The sequence below is a fragment of the Galeopterus variegatus genome, unplaced genomic scaffold, assembly GCF_000696425.1.
Source record: "Galeopterus variegatus unplaced genomic scaffold, G_variegatus-3.0.2 Scaffold3184, whole genome shotgun sequence".
NCBI lineage: Eukaryota > Metazoa > Chordata > Mammalia > Dermoptera > Cynocephalidae > Galeopterus > Galeopterus variegatus.
Window position 1 is genome coordinate 209,178 of NW_007729295.1, and position 17,265 is coordinate 226,442.

The window sequence follows — 17,265 nt, forward strand, 5'->3', positions numbered from 1 at the left end:
TGGTAATGGTGATGGTGGTGGTGGTGGTGATGGTGGTGGTGGTGGTGGTGGTGGTGGTGGTGGTGGTGGTGGTGGTGGTGGTGGTGGTGGTGGTGGTGGTGGTGGTGGTGGTGGTGGTGGTGGTGGTGGTGGTGGTGGTGGTGGTGGTGGTGGTGGTGGTGGTGGTGGTGGTGGTGGTGGTGGTGGTGGTGGTGGTGGTGGTGGTGGTGGTGGTGGTGGTGGTGGTGGTGGTGGTGGTGGTGGTGGTGGTGGTGGTGGTGGTGGTGGTGGTGGTGGTGGTGGTGGTGGTGGTGGTGGTGGTGGTGGTGGTGGTGGTGGTGGTGGTGGTGGTGGTGGTGGTGGTGGTGGTGGTGGTGGTGGTGGTGGTGGTGGTGGTGGTGGTGGTGGTGGTGGTGGTGGTGGTGAAGGTGGTGGTGGTAAGTGGGGAGTAAACCTGGCTGTCAATGTTCCAGGAGCAAGTGGGGAAGGGAGATAGGAGGGTCTTCCCTTTCAGGATGTAGACTTTTCATATGAACTCTTTGTTCTTGGTATGGTTCCTCACTTCAGCTGGCCTCATGCCAAGGAGGTCAGATTCCCTCTGGTTCGTTAAACTGCTATAGAGACTAAAACTGCTTATTTAGGAGGGGACAGTCACCTGCCATTCAGGGATGAGGAGGGAATATAAATCTGCTTCTTCTTACCCTTCATCTCTCTTCATTAGCAATTAGGTCTCAGATTTTTTCTGGTTAAGTTAATTATTACTCAGCTATTCCCTTTCCTGCCTCTGAACTTTTCTGGATATTCTTTTTATGCAATAGACTTCTCTCCTGTTCCCTCTGTCCTTGTAGGCTTATTCTTTTCTTTTTAATGTCTTTAGTTTCTTGTCAGTGGGGTCTTAGTAAGAAGTCAAAGCAAATACCTGTGTTCAATTTCCCACAATTAATTAGAAAATGCCTGTAGTTTTCGGTGACCCCAATCTTCTGAAAAGGATTTTGTCCCCTATTCTTCTATTAAGTTCTTTCCATATGTCAGTTAATTCTACCTAATTTACTTTTTAGTTATGTAACTTGAGATTAAATATTTTAATTTTTTTTAAAGAAGGCTTCTTTATTGAGATGTAATTTACATACCACACAATTCACCCATTTAAAGTGGACAATTTATATTCACTGAGTTGTGCAACCATGACCACTATCTACTTTCAAAATATTTTTATCACCCCAAAAAGAAACCCAGTACTTCTTAGTTATCACTCCCAATACAACCATTCTTCCAGCCCTGGGGAACCACTAAACTACTTTCTTTTTTGATAGATTTGCCTCTTCTGGGCATTTCATATAATGGAACCATAAGATACATGGTCCTTTGTGACTGGCTTCTTTCATTTAGCATAATGTTGTTAAGGCTTGTCCGCATTGTAGCATGGGTCAGCATAAAATCTGTTGTGTGGATATACCATGTTTATTTATGTATTCATTAGTTGATGGGTATTTGGCTTGTTTCCACTTTGTGATTATTATGAATAATGTTGTTATGATTATTTGTGTAGCTTTTATTTAATTTTATTTTCAATATTACTTCTATTTGTATAATAGGTAGCTGTACACCAGAATTTCTCAGACAAGTTTTAAAAAATTCAGATGCCTGAATTCTACTCCAGACCTACTAACCCTGAATTACCAGGGGAGAGGCTCAGGGATCTGCACTTATGAGAAGTTCTTTCACTGAGTCTGATGTACACTTTAATAATCATTGTATTGGAGACTCATTTAACAATATTCATGTATATGACTCTCCAAAGTGAATGTGATCTCATATTTGCTTTAGGTAAAAAAACTCAAATTTGGCAGAGAAATGATAAGGTCACTTTGCTCCTTCCCGATTCCTGTTCCCCTTCCTCCCTGCAGGCCACCAACATTATGGATTTGATATCTCTCTCTCTTCACAAACAAGACATCACCCCAAAAAGAAACTCCGTACTCCTTAGCTATTTTAATGTCTAACTGTATTTCTAATGTCTAATTGTTGTGTATTTTAATGTCTAATTGTTATCATATTTTATGGAATGTTCTGCAACTTGCTTTTTTTCTTTTTGAAGTCATCATGGAAGTTTTATTCATCTTTTCAAACAGCAGCAGCAGCAGCAACAACAAACCTCTAAAAGGCTATGTAACTTAATAGATTCTGTGAGGCTCCAAATGGAATTCTAGCCATGAAAAAACATAACATATATAATAGAATTTAATAAGTGTCAAAGAAAATATATGGATAAATCAATAATGAAGCTGAAAAAGTTTAAGTAGACTGCTCCGGGTCACAAGGCTCATAAACTATAGATCTAGAATTTGAATCCAGTGTTTTCTGACTATTCACTCCCTATGTTTAGAGGTAGTACATTTATAGAAAGAGACTATCTACCCTTAAGTCTACCATAAATTTAGAAAAAAACTTGTTTGCCACATATGAAGGTAACTATCACATAGCCAATATTTTACTCTGAAATTAATAATTGAAAGAGATCTAAGAATTTTTTTTTCTGTTTATCAAGAATCTATAATTCATCCTTGGTTGTTGAGAGAAAACACTTATTCACAGATCAAATACCAAAGAAATTATAGAATTAGAAAAATCATACTTTTTCAAACTCCAACATAATAATTCTTTGCAACATAGATAATCAATAGACGATAAAACTATTGGTGAAAGGCCTTAGGTGAATTTTTTTGGGGGGGTGGGAACCAGATAAATTTCCTATGCTAAGGTATCATACCCACTCCCAAATATTGTTTGCTAAATTGAAAGGGGAAAATGATCTTTATAACAAAGTCATCTATTGGTCACAAACTTAACAAAGTAGCCAAACTCACATCACTACTAGTGGGACCCAGTGACACATTGTGTGCTGCTGGTATGTTGCAAACATGAAGTACTTACTCTCACCTGTCAAGAGTTCTTGCTAAAGTATTTTAACTTGCATTTAATTCAGTCCTTAGTTCTAAGTTCTAGTTTATAAAAGACACGGAAATAGAGGAACAGGTTAAATGGTACTGCAAGAAATGAATCAGACAAAACAAAAATTGGGAACATTCTACAAGATAACCGACCCAGACTGTTAGAGCATTCAGTTTCATGAAAAATAAATAAATCCATAAATAAAACAAAGAGGAACTGTTCAAAATTGAAGTAGGCTAAAGAGATGTGAGAATAAAAGCAATTAATAAATTGTAGGAGAATCGAAGTCTTAAAAAAAGTAATCATAGGGCCGGCCCGTGGCTCACTCGGTAGAGTGCGGTGCTGATAACACCAAGGCCCCGGGTTCGGATCCCATATAGGGATGGCCGGTTCGCTCACTGGCTGAGCGTGGTGCTGACAACACCAAGTTAAGGGTTAAGATCCCCTTACCGGTCATCTTTTTAGAAAAAAAAAAAGTAATCATAAAATATTTATTGCAGGCAACTCAGGGATTTGTAAATTAACTGGATATTAGGAAGTTATTGTTAATTTTCTTAGATGTGAAATCATACTGGAGTTATGTAAGAGAATGACCTTGTTTTTAGGAGACAGTGCTGGAATATTTAGGGGTAAAGTTTCATGAAAAACATATGAAAACCATTAGCAAGTGATAAATCTGAAATGGCAAACTCTGTATTTCTGGTAGCAACTCAAATCTTAGTTGAGTTCTTTTTTCTTTAGCTGGAACCAGTCCCACACATGCATGGTACGGGGACCAGCCAGAGAATTTGGAAGAGTTTATAAATAGAATTTTGGGCTCCCTCTGTCTGGCTCTTTCTTGTCTAGGATTCTCTTCTCACTTTCCAGTGGCCGTGGTATGCTCCAAATTCTATTTTCTGATTCTTCAGGCAAAAAACCTATGGGTTTTCTCTCTTACATGAGATTTCTTACTGGCATAAGCCCTGAAAACAGCAACTCACTCTGCTATTTTCATTTTTTAAAAAAAATTAAACCATCTTAACTATCTTTAAGTGTACAGTTCAGTTGTGCTAAGGAAATTCATGTTACTGTGCAACAGATCTCCAGAACTTTTTTCATTTTGCAAAACTGTAACTCTGACCTGTTGAACAACAGCTCCCCATCTTTCTTTTCCTCAGCCCCTGGCAACCACCATTCCACTTTGTTTCAATGAAATTGACTGTTTTACATACCTAGTATAAGTGGGATCATACAGTATTTGTCTCTTTGTGACTGACTTGTTTCACTTAACATAATGTCTTCAAGGTTTATCCATGTTGTAGCCTGTGACAGGATTTCCTTCATTTTTAAGGTTGAATAATATCCCATTGTATGGACTTTACAAAAAAGTGCATACCACTTTTTCTTTATTCATTCATTCATTGATAGACACTTAGGTTGCTTCCACCTTTTGGCTCTTGTGAATAATGCTGCTGTAAACATGGGTGGTATACACATAATTATCATATTTAAACCTCAGTTCCCTTTCGAATCTTTTTGCTTTAATTAACTTTCCTTTTCTTTTTACTTTTTCTTCTGTTTGTTAATTTTATTGGAATTTATAGTCATCTGTTGGAGGATTGTGTCCAATAGAAGCTTACTTGGCAATACTGGAATTGGAGTTATTAGTAAAATAGGATTTTAACAAAGATTGAGCCATATGTTATTTATAATAGCATAATAAAATAATCATTCAAAGAAAAACTGAATTAAAAAGATAAGAATATAGCAGGAATATAAAAACAAAAAGATTGGAGTGCCATTATTATCAGATAAAGATGAATTCAAGGTTAAAAGTATTAACTAGGTAAAAGAGGTGTACGTAGTGAAAAATGGTAAAATCCATGGAGAAAATATTATAGTCATGAATACTTATGTATCATACTGCATGACAGTCAAGTATGTAATTCAGAAACTCTTAGAAACACAGTGAGAACGTATTAAAAACACATCTTTCAATAAACACATCTTTTCAATAAATTGTGCTTATTATGTTTTAGGCACTATTTTAAGCACACACGCAAATATAATCAGCAAACTTAATTGAATAGATATGTATAGGATATACACATGAATACACATATATAAGTAGATATTAACAGAATGTATTTTTCTGTTATTAAACAATTTCCAAAGTTGTCACACACTGGTCACAAAGAAAACCTTCATAAATCTCAAAATAAAATGATTTTACAGACTGCATTCTTATCCCAAATATAGAATTATAATCTGAAAGAGCATTATAAAAACTTAAGACACAAATATACACCATTTCAAATAACCTTGCATCCAAGGGAATATAAAACTGAAATTATAAATTAGTAACAAAAAAGAGATTATTTCATACTCAACCCACAATATACAGTTAAAGCTGTATAAAGAAAACTGACGACTTTTACTCATAATTTACAAAGAGAGGTAAAAAATTAGCAAAATAAATATTTAACTTAAAAATTAGGAAATGAAAAACAAAATGAAAAGGTAGGCAGTATAAACCAATAAAAAGAAAAGCTAAATTCAATTAGATACAAAAGAGAAAGTGTGTGTCTGCGTGCATGTATATATGTGTACATATATAATTTACATATAAATGTAACAAAGTTTATACAGTCGTGCACTACTTAATGGGGATACAATCTAAAAAATATGTAATTAGGCGATTTTGTCTGTGTGAAAATCATAGAATGTACTTACACAAATCTAGATGGTGTAGCCTACTATACATCTAGGCTATATGGTATAGCCTATGGCTCCTATGTCAGTAATGTGCTATGCTACCATGTTGCAATGGCTATGATATCACTGGGGTATAGGAGTTTTTCAGCTCCATTGTATATGTTTCCAGCATCATATATGTAGTTTATTGTTTACTGAAACATCATTATTTGGTGCATGACTGTATATATAAATTATATAGAGAATATAATCTGAACAGGCAAATGAAGTAGGTAAAAACCCTGACCACGTGATATGTTACTTAGGACCCTTTCAGTTGTACCTAGATCTATTTCAGTTATAAATACAGAGAGAAAAATTCTAAATAAAATATTAACAGATTATATTTGGCATTGAATTAAAGATAATAAATACACCATAATCAAAGCAGAATTTATTCTATCAACATAATTCATTACATAAACTGATAAATGGAGGAAAGCCATATGATTGCATCCATAAATACCAAAAAGATATTTGATATTTGATAGAATTCATCAGCTATTCCTAGTTAAAATAAAAATGGATTAAAATATAAATAAAAGGAAACTGCTTAAATATGATTAAAACTAATCATCAAAAAGTAACCATAAGTATTATAATGAACTATGAAATATTGAGACATTTCTATTAAAATTAGAAGCAAGGTGGGCATGCCTGTTATCACCCTATTATTAGGCATTGTTGTAGAAGCTGTAGTTATTGCATAATGTAATTAGATGAAATGTCTCATATTTATAGTATATTTAAAATTTAAAAGTTATCTTTATTTGCATATGTTGTAATTGTATGCCTAGAAATCTCAAGAAACACCTATGAAATTCATTAGAAATAATAACATAGTTTATTAAGTTTCTGGATAAAAGAAAAATATATGAAAATTAGTAGCCTTTATTTATGTCAACAATAACAAGTAGTAAGTTAAAATGTAAAAAAAAAAATTCACTCACGGTAGTGATAAAAATCTATAAAATGTTTAGGAATAAATTTATCAAGAAACTTATGGGCCTATGTGAAGAACATAATTTAATTTTATTTTGGAAGACACTAACAGATACTGAAGCAATAGATCTAAATGTTCTGGATAGAATGACTTAACAGTAAATCATGAAAATGTTCTAAATTAATAAATGTATTTAGTGAATTTCAATTAAAATCTTATTTTTAAGCTTTTAAATTAGGAAAAATGACCTTAAATTTATTGGAATAATAAATGTCTGGGAAGAGTCAAGAAAATTTTGAAAAAGAAGACTATAGCAACTCGCATTTCTGAATATTAAAATTTGTGTTAAAAGTTACAATGATAAAAGTGGAATATTGCCAAGGGAACTGATACATCAATGTTATATTTATGTATTTATATATAGAGTAGGGCAGTAACAGATTCAAATATGTATATAAAACTTAACAAATGGCAAAAATAACATCTTAATTCAATGGGGATGGGAAATGATTTATAAATGGTACAGGTATAATTTGTCAACTATCTAGAAGAAAACAAATTTAGACCCCTTCTTTACATCATATATGCAAAAATAAATTCCAGATGGATTAAAGCTCTAGACATTAATAACCAATATAAAGTAATAGAAATACATTTTAGAGAATGAGTTGAATAACTTTGTATGAAATGCTAAAAACTAAAAAAAATTGTAAAAATTATAGACCAGAAAAAACATATGTAACATATGATAAAGGCTAATATTCCTATTAGCCCTTTAAAGAACCTCTAAAAATTGATAATAAGAGGCAAACAATTCAAGTAAAAATATACAAACCATCTGAACAGGAAAGGTTTAAGTGGCTAAAAACTCATGAAAAAATGCCGTTCCTTTCCAGTTATTAGAAACATGTAAAATAAAAATGAAATTCCATTTTCTCCTTAATATATAGGCAAAGATTAAAGAGAGCAATCATTGTCATTGGTTATGAGGGCAAAGGAAAAGGTGACATTCGCATATTACTGTGGGAATATGAATTGCTGTAACATTTTTGGAAAGAAACCTAATTTTAAAAACCCCACCATTTTATTCAGTTTAGTATAGTGTTGTTTTGTAGAGGCATAACTGTGTGGAGATTCTGAACATCCATCAATTGGAAATTGTTTGGTAAATTATTTAATATTAAGCAGATGTTGAAAATAGTAAGTTAGAACTGTATGAATTAACCTGGACAAATGTCCATGATATATTAAGTTAAAAATCAAGTTGTGCATAGTGTGTTCTCATTTGTTTTTTAAAAAAGTAGAAAGATAAAAATAACAATAACAACTGAACCCCCTCCCCTCCATAGCTTCTATGTATGCATTAAGATAGAGTTAAGTACATATCACATTTTAAATATTGATTATCATAGGAGGGTGATACTGGAGAGTGTATGATGTGTGGCTTAATTTGTTCCCAGGAGCTTGAAGTGCCTTTGAAATAAAAATAACCTGGTATTTCAAAAGTCTGGGAACTAATTCATAAGTTAAAAGTGCATAAAATGGGAGGTGTAGACCCAGCCCTGCCCCTAACTAGCAATGTGACATTTTCTGCCTTTATATTCATGTCTGTAAAGTGTGGGTGGTAATGACTGTCCTACCTACTTATTAGGTTACAGTGTTGTTATGAAGATAAAATGAAGGATGAAGGCAAATATTATTTGAATAGTTAAAAGATATTGAAATGCAAGCTGTTATCCTCAAGAAAATTATTAAACATTCTCAATTTATATGCTGCAGGTGACAAAATCGCCTGACGAAGCATCTTCCCTTCCCAATGGTGATCTGATGGGAGAGGCACAGAGCTCTGCAGAGGTAAGGGCTGGTATCCTGGACCATCTTCTTCCCTACCAGTGTCCTCAGAATGTCTGCTGGATCCTCATCTCTCTCCATCTGTCTGTGTGTCTGTCTGTCTGCCTGTCTCTCTTATCTATCCATCTATCTACCTATCTTCTATCTTTTTACTCTCTAAAATTATAAAACCTCCCTCCATACAAGTAATAAAAAACAAACACTGTGTAAATATCAAATTCTTTGAAGTTCTCTTCGTAAGCCATAAGTGGGTGAATTGAAACTCTTCACTCAGACAGTTTATTACTGTACCATGCGCATCAGTCAGATCTTTTGATTTATACCAGTAGATCCAACCAGCAGTTTTGGGGTCTGACAATCCTATGCTCTAGAAGCTAAGTGATCTAATTAATAGGAGGTCTATGTTTGCTTCGTCTAAATACTGTGTACCTAAATAAGAAAGCTACAGCATGTGTGGCCTGGTTTCTCCTTGAGAGTGTACTTAAGGTTGGTGATGCCCTGGCTCTCCTTTATGACCAGGGGACAGAGAAGGCTGAAGAAGGAGGAGATGAAGATGCGGGCAGCCTCTCTGAATCCCAAGAGAAGAATGTAAGTATCTGCTTTTTTCACAGTGGTTTCACTGGATTCAGTTCTGTTTATCAAACACTTAACTGGGCACATAGCAGTGAGAAAGAAAGTGAGCTGAGATCTAGCCGGGGAGGAAGTGGATAGTTTCCATGAATGTGTTAGCTGCTGTGGCCCAGGTGCCCAGGGCCCAGGGATAGAAGGAAGCAAGGATGGTCCCTGAGCCCAGCCTGGAGCGAAATGGCTAGACAAGGCTTTGGTGGTTTGTTGTGTTATGATTAGGTTAGTTTCATGTTCTTGATCAAACAAAGGACCTTACTGCTTGGTCATGCCTAATGACAGACTCTTAGCATATACCCACCCTTGAGCCCTGCCTGTGGGGGAAGCGGAACCAAGGGGTTGGACTGTATTTGTGGGAAGCCACCAGAACTGGAGGGTAACACGGGGGCCATGGGGAGGGAAACTGACACTCAATTCAAGTCCAGTCAGGAGAATGGCAGATCCCAGTGAAGGTGTGTCATTGAACTCTAAAGGGGTCCCATTCAGGGGCATCAGCATAAGGAGTGGAGGTTGGGGGAGGGAGACTGGTTCTGTAAGCGCCAAGCTGAGATAATGGGGGATCAAATGGGCCACTTATTCAAGGAATTCTGAAAATGTGGCTGAGAAGCCAGGCAAGGGGAGGCCCTGGCTGCAGAGGGAGTCTGGCATAGCTGGGGGTGGGATGCAGGCATCTGGCCAAGCCTCCCTGTGGGAGAATTTTAGTGGGCTTCTCCACTGGGCCAGTTGTAGCAAATCCTGATGGTTTGCTTTTTATATATTTATTAATTCCACGGGAGGTGTGGACAGCTTTTAAGAGAGTTGGACCCTCATTCCCAGCAAATAGAATGTGTCCAGGAAGGGGCCAAGACAGACAACCAAATTGTGGAAAGGGTTTAGGGGCTAGGGGACTGGGCAGCAATTTGTATCTGAAGGAATTTAAACTTGGGCGGAGCTGGGGCAGTATGTTCCCTCATATTTAGATTCATATTTGAAATAGACTGCTATTTCAAAATGTTGATAATTTATGGCTCTTAAGTGTTTTGTTCAAAGAAAGGCAAAATTTTCAATCTTGACCTAGACATTCATGGCAGACTGTATAATTCAAAAATAATACCTTAAACATCAAATAGTATGACAGTTTCATTATCTCATAATTTTAAGAAATCTGTGTTTTACAGTTTGAACTTTGCATGAATTGCCTAATGCACTCTAACAGTATTATTGATTGATGCTTTAGTTTGCTTCTTTTAAGACACAGAGACAAAGATGAAAAACATCCATCCAAACCCCTTTCTCCCATAAGACCAGAAGAAAGGTGGTGTTTTCGTAATCAGATTTTGCGTCCTACAGCCAGGGCAGGCTTGTGTCAACGTCTCAGCACTAGGCTGGATTAGTTTTATGGAGTGATGAGTTGTCCAGCTCGGGGAGTTCTCTTTGTTACTGCTTTTTAAAATTGTGAGCCCTTGACAAAGTAAATTATGATCTTCTCAATCCTGATAAGAATGAAAAAAATACCATCTTTGTTATTTTTGCATGGGCTATGATGCAGAAATGTAAGTAAAAGATATTTTTATTTTAGATGAATATATTATTAACATGTGATGGAGTTTGGATGTGTTGTCCCCTCCAAAACTCATGTGGAAATTTGACCTCCAGTGTGGCAGTGTTGGAAACTGATTGAGTCATGGGGGCAGATCCCTCATGAATGGATTAATACTCTCCCTGGGGGAGGGGGGGTCGTGAGTGAGTTCTTGGTCTATTAGTTCCTGCGAGAACTCGTTGCTTAAAAAGACCCTGGCGACCTCCTCTCTCTCTTGCTTCCTCTCTCTCGCTTCCTCTTGCCATGTGATCTGCTTGTACCTGCTGGCTGTCTGCTGCTTTCCACCATGAGTAGAAGCAGCCTGAGGCCAATGCCAGATGCAGCCGTCCCAGAATCGTAAGACAAATAAACCTCTTTTCCTTATGAATTACCCAGTCTCAGGCAGTTCTGTTATAGCAACACTAAATGGACTAAAACAACATGTTATCAAATTCACTTTTCAACTCTTTAATAATATTTATTCTATATAAAGACAGATTCTGACATTTTCCCATTTGGCAAGTGGCACATGCTCTTTGACTTCCTTTAATACAATTAAATAAGAAAAAAACCCCAGGATTTGTCAATAAACAGATGAAAAATCATATAATAACATAATTAACTTTCATGAAAACAGACTGAAATTTAAAATTCAAAGAGGAGACAAAAATTATCTGGTATTTAGAATTCTTTCATTTTGTGCTTAAAAAACCAACTGGATTGTTCTTATGATAGAGAGAGGAGGACTGTCCTGGGCTGTTTGCGGTGGTATATTTCCTGACAGTGCACCCAGGCTTAGACAGGCTGATGTGTAATCTGCAGAAAGACAAGTTAGAGCTCTGTATATTTTGAACACTGATTTTCTTTTTTAGTTATTTTATGAAAATAATTGATTGTTCGTATTTGTGGGGTGCCGTGTTGAATATCAATACCCGTGTGCAATATGTGATGCTCAAAGCAGGATAAATAGTATATTCAACATTACACAATGTAATCATTTTTCGTGGCCCTTTACGAATTTCTTGCTAAGTTGCCCTCCCCCGCCCCCTTTTCCACCTCTGGTAACCTCAGTTCTGTTCTCTCCTTTCGAAAGTATTTTGAACATTGATTTTCAAAGTACTAGACACATCCTGGTAGTTTCATCTCGATATTAACACTCAGAGAAATACAAAGCTTTTTAGATAAAAACTCCGGCTCTGTTGAAAACTGTCTCTAGGCGATTTCATGGATTTGCTCCTCCTGACTCGTAGTTAAACAAGAGTTTCCTTCCTTAACCAACACTCTATGATGGATATAAAGTATAGAATATTATTTATTTCTCTAAGTGTCCCTGTATCATCTTTGTGCCCCCGCCTCATGGCTGGCAGGCAAGCCAAGCTGGATGAAGTGTTTTGGAGACCCCTTCCTCCCTAGGGTCCTGCAGTCATGCTGGAGTCATCAGTGGTGAGCGGACAAGGAGAGGGCACTGGTTCTTTGTCCACAGTGGTCTGCTCCCTGTTCAGACCCATTGGCATGGGTCAGGCCCTCTGCTCTGGTGCCAATCCTGGAAAATCTACCTGCTTCTTCCGTTTTCTGTTCAGCCTGGCTGCTCCAGTCTTGCCAACTGCAAGCCGTAAACCCCAAACTCTCTTTTTCAGGGACCACCTAGCTTCATCGCCAGGGTTTTGAAAGCCAAGGCCTATAGTTTCTTCTCTGGGGGTGGAGAGCCAAAACAAGTAGGTAGAGGGTGGAGAGAGAGAATAGCTCTTCCTTCCCTTCCCAGTTTTGTGTAGTAGAGAGAACAAAACATGAATTCATGTCCTAGTTTTCAGCCACACTTGTTATGAGAAGGAATAAAGACATTTTTAAACATTTTATTGTGAGATGATTATAGATTCACAGTAAGGTGTAAAACTAATGGAGTCCTGTGTGCCCATCATCCAGCTTCCCCCAATGGTGACATCTCATCTGGCCACAGTATGATATCAAAACTAGATGTGTAACATTGGTGCATTTCTGCTAAGTAGACTTACAGACCTTATGCAGTTTTTACCATTTTTTTAAAAACTGCATTCATTTGTGTGTTAAAAACAACTTCAAAGTGGGCAATGGTGTGAAAAAAACAGACCCCACTCCAGCAGCTGGCAGTGTTAAGCTGAGTGATGAAACACATAAGTGGCTAAGTCGGGGACATGCTCATCTGATCTCTACTATTACACATGCACACTTGACACACACTTGGAAACACAACCTGTTCCATTTAATGGAGAGGAATATTTACCGAAGTATTTTACAATGATCAAAAAAACCCCAAGAAACTAAAAAACAACATATAAATGGAAATAGAAACCATTCTCTCCTTTAATGATATGGACTTCCTCTGACCACTTTCCCAACCTCCGGGGTTCTTAAACACAAGATGCCAAGATGTATATTTCCAACTTGATAAAAGACTGGGGCAGCATTGAGAGGTCAGGAAGGTGGACACTGAAAAGACCATTACTTCATGCCTGGGAAGATTTTACATGTAAATTGAGGTAAGTTACAGGTAACTTAAAGGTAAGGAAGGTCTTACCTATAACTTTAGTAAAAAGGGGACCTTATAGAGCCTGACCTGATGACCCAGGGTAGGTAGAGGGCTAAGAAGGAGAGGGGAGGTTTGTGACTGGTCCCCTTAGGAGGAAAGCAGAAGGCATCTCAGCTCCTGGGCATTTTCCAAGAAAGAAATTGCAGAACAGGGACATCACAAGAACTTTATAAAATGCTGGAAACACAACTTGTTTGTGTTTGATTTTTTATCAGGGTAAAATTATTTACTAGCAAGATAAAATTCTTTTAAATTGTATGCTTTGCCAACCCACTCATTATATCTGAAAGCCTTTAAGACTTTGGCTTGACTGCCTACATGATCAGGGTATGAAAATCACCCCTCTTGGCTTCCTCTAACACCAATCTTGAGGAAAGTTGCTTTTTCAAGAGGCAGATGTTGGTATAGGTTCCCGAGGAGCTCACAGGTGTAAGGCCGGGTTCCTGGAGTGCCCAAGATTGAGAGAACTCTGCTCCTGCCTTTGCTCTCCAGCCACTCTGAGACCAGCTGCCCTCTCAGGTCACACTGGGCTGGCCCTTGACTTCTTCCACACCAGCCACCTGTTCTCACTGACACAGCCTGACACTCACCACCACTGACACTTGTTTTTGTTTCTGGCCATGTGCCATGTCAGCAGCCTGCGTCCCTGGCCAAGTTCTCAACAAAAATAGCTGCTGTGGGAGGTTCTAAGACTCCCCACTTCTGGCATTCTCTGAACAACAGCAAGGTGAAATTATTTTAAGTGGTATGCTTCTTCAGGTTAATTGTTCATACCATCCTAAGATCTTGTGAGAGCTTGTCTTAATTGACCAGGTGATTATAATTATCTTTAAAAAAATGCTGTTGACAGTACAATTACTTGCTTACCATACAGGCCAATTCAAACATTGTACATAAACATTTATCTGCCTAATTCTGATATTTTATAATTCTTCGAGCTAAGTTTAGAAGTTTTTTTCTTTTTGTCTTTTTTTTTTTTTTTTGTGACCGGTAAGGGGATCGCAACCCTTGGCTTGGTGTCACCCACACCGCACTCAGCCAGTGAGCACACTGGTCATCCCTATATAGGATCTGAACCCGTGGCGGGAGCGCCGCTGCGCTCCCAGCGCTGCACTCTCCTGAGTGCGCCACGGGGTCGGCCCAGAAGTTTATTTTAAAAATTAATATATTCCACCTTATCTTAAGAGGAATTTGAAATAGGAGTAGCATTACATGAATGCATTTATTCAACATTTCATGGACTGAGTGCTGCCACATGCCAGGCAGAATTCCAGGGACTGGAGAGGGATGAGGAACATGACAAAGCCCCTGCTCCCACAGAGAATGCTGGTGCTGATAGTATCCAAAGTCCTTCAGAGCTTACCTGACCTTTTGAGGCTAAGAATTTTCTATAAATTCTCTGAGTAATTATTTTCTTTATTTAACATATATTTCAAGAAATTAGGGTCAATTTAAATATTGATAAAGAGTGCAAAGTCCCTCTGTAATTATTGTTAGCTAATGTGTAAAAGTTGAGACATATTCCAAAGACTCCCTCCTGCCCTCTGGGTTAGCTGTAAGAATGACCCATTGTAAATAGTGTGGATCTTGTTAATTCATTTGTTTCAGCTGGATACAGTTCATAAAAATAATTGGATTCAGAAGAATGTCAAACTCTACACAATCAATAATTCTATGTGGCATATGGTGAATTTTAATTGGATCCTGTTGGGAAAATATAGGAAAATGGTCAGGGCCCCTCAGATGTTCAGAATCTTGCCGAGCATTTGATGTAAATATGGACATGCACCCAGGTGTTCCTTGGTTATTGTCTAATTGTGCATGTGCACCCACGTGTCCTGGGTTATGGACATAAGTATAAAGGATGAGTGGCTCTGATCCAGGGCACCCCCCTGCCACCCTCGGGATGCTGGAGGCTGCTGCTGCAAGCTGCTGTTGCAAGCTGCTGTTGCAAGTTGCTGCTGCCAGTGCCCCCAGGACCCTCAGAGAAGCTGCTGCCGCTGCTGCTGCCGTTGCTGAGGACTGAGCTTGTGTTGTCTGCCAACGGGTCCTGGGACCTTTCCCAATTACCTATCATGGACCTGCATGTGAGGGGTCTGGTGACCCAGTCTGTACAATGGGTTTGAAAGGTCTGAGCCCTAGCCCTGACAGTACAAATGGAAACTTAGTATAACTAAAATAACGAAACATTTTTGGTGATTTGCCTTACTCAACAACTGGCGTAGTCGTATAGCTTTACAGATCCCATGTGGATAAGAAGAAAATTAATGTTTTGAGATCCAAAAAGTTAATAACAGACAATATGTGTCACTTAAAACATATTTATTGTGCTTACACCTTGGTTTTGGGCAGTGCTAGGTCCTGGAGATCATTCCCCCAAGGGGCACATGGACTAGTCAGGGAGACAGATAAGTAGATGATGTTGTGAGAGCAAATAAAAAGGTGCCCTAACTCTACTTTATGGGTTAGGAGAGTCTTCCTTGGAAACATTTTGAGCAGTATCCTGGAAGGTGTGGCTGATGGGAGAAAATTGCATGTGATTCAGTGTGGCTGAAACACTGCAAAGAGTGGTAAGGGATGAGGCTATACAGGAGTAAGCAGGGGCCAGATTTTTTTTTTTTTTTTTTTTTTGGCCATCCTAAGGAGTATAGACTTATCTTGAGAAGATTGAAGTTTCTAAACCTGAGGGTAACATAGTAAGGTTTATTGTCTTTTGGAGTGGTATCTCTGGCCACAGTGTGGAGAATAGACTGGAGATGAGGAAGGCTAGGCGGGTGATGATCAGTCCTTAGGGGAGGGACAGGACATGGGCAGGGTTAGGCAGTAATTAAGAGGTACAATCAACACAGCCCTGTGGAAGCTGCACCTGGATTTTGCAACACATGCTGGACCCTCTTTTCCTGGACATTATTTTAGCACTAAAACTTAGCGTGTCACCAGTGGTGTTTAATGTAAACATTAGATTGGAGATTCCCAGCTCTGAAAAAAAACCTGTTGGCTTGACTCAGACCTGGCCGGCTCTGTCAAGTGTTTATGTTCTGTGCCAGTCTCAGAAATCAGAAGGTAGTGTTCTGGGACTGGCCAAAAATGTGAAGCGGGGCCAGTGGATGCGGGAGCGTGTTGGATTCTCTGTAACTTGCCTTCTGTGATTTTGCTTTTTTGGTTATTAATCTGAGAGGCAGCCTGGTGGAACAGGAGGAACACTAAAATTAGGAATCTGGAGACTCAGAGTGAGTCCTGATTGTGCCGATGGCTTGTCCTGTGATTTTGGCAAATTACTTACCTGTGTGGTCTCAATGTCTCATCTGTCCAAAGGAGTGACTGGGTGAGAGGGCACACGTCACTGCAAGATTGCTTTTAACACCCCACCCCCAGTCCAAGATTTTAGGAGCTCACTGCCTGAGTTGTAAAGCAGGCATTAGGAATTTTTAGCGTCTGCTCTTAAAAACCATATCTCTCTACTTAGTTAAGTCAACTGTAGCACTCTGGCCCCAGGGAGGTGTATCATAGGGCCATTTTGGGAAGGGATGGAAGAGCTTTTATTTCTTAGAGTTGCGTTTTTAGAAGATGTAACCTGATTCTGTTATTTTGATCTGAGGGAAATAGAAATTCCAGTGTGTTGGCAGCTCACATGGTGGAGACCTGTCTGAGTCTTCTGTGACCTCACCCTGTCTTACCTTGCAAGTTTCTTTCTATAACCAGAATTAGCGTTTAAATACCATGAGTAGTATGGTTCAGAAATGTTATCATTTTGTCCTGATAGAGGAAAAGTTCTTGATTCACTTACTTTTATAAATTGGTTCAAAGCTGCATACTTATAAGGATGTAAAGGTAGAAAAGATTTTTGTTAAAATTTTTTAATTACTTGCATATGTAGTCTGAATTTTACTAGACAGTGTTATAGATCTTTGGTATGCTTTGGATATAGACATGGAATTTTACATATTATTAAGCCATATTACTAATTAAATACATTTTCTCAGGAATATGAGTGATGGAAAAAATGTCTTTAATCTTTTTTTTTTTTTTTTTTTTTTTTTTTTTTTTTTTTTTGTCCCG

At 38.0% G+C, this 17,265-nt stretch overlaps 1 protein-coding gene across 1 annotated transcript in view; it reads left to right on the plus strand.

Annotated features, from left to right (window-relative positions):
• SH3BGR (SH3 domain binding glutamate-rich protein) overlaps positions 1–17,265 on the plus strand; it is a 57,032-nt gene that overhangs the window by 30,834 nt on the left and 8,933 nt on the right. Inside the window, 2 exon segments of the mRNA XM_008584238.1 lie at positions 8,387–8,461; positions 8,978–9,046. Of these exon segments, the coding sequence (XP_008582460.1) occupies positions 8,387–8,461; positions 8,978–9,046 (144 nt within the window).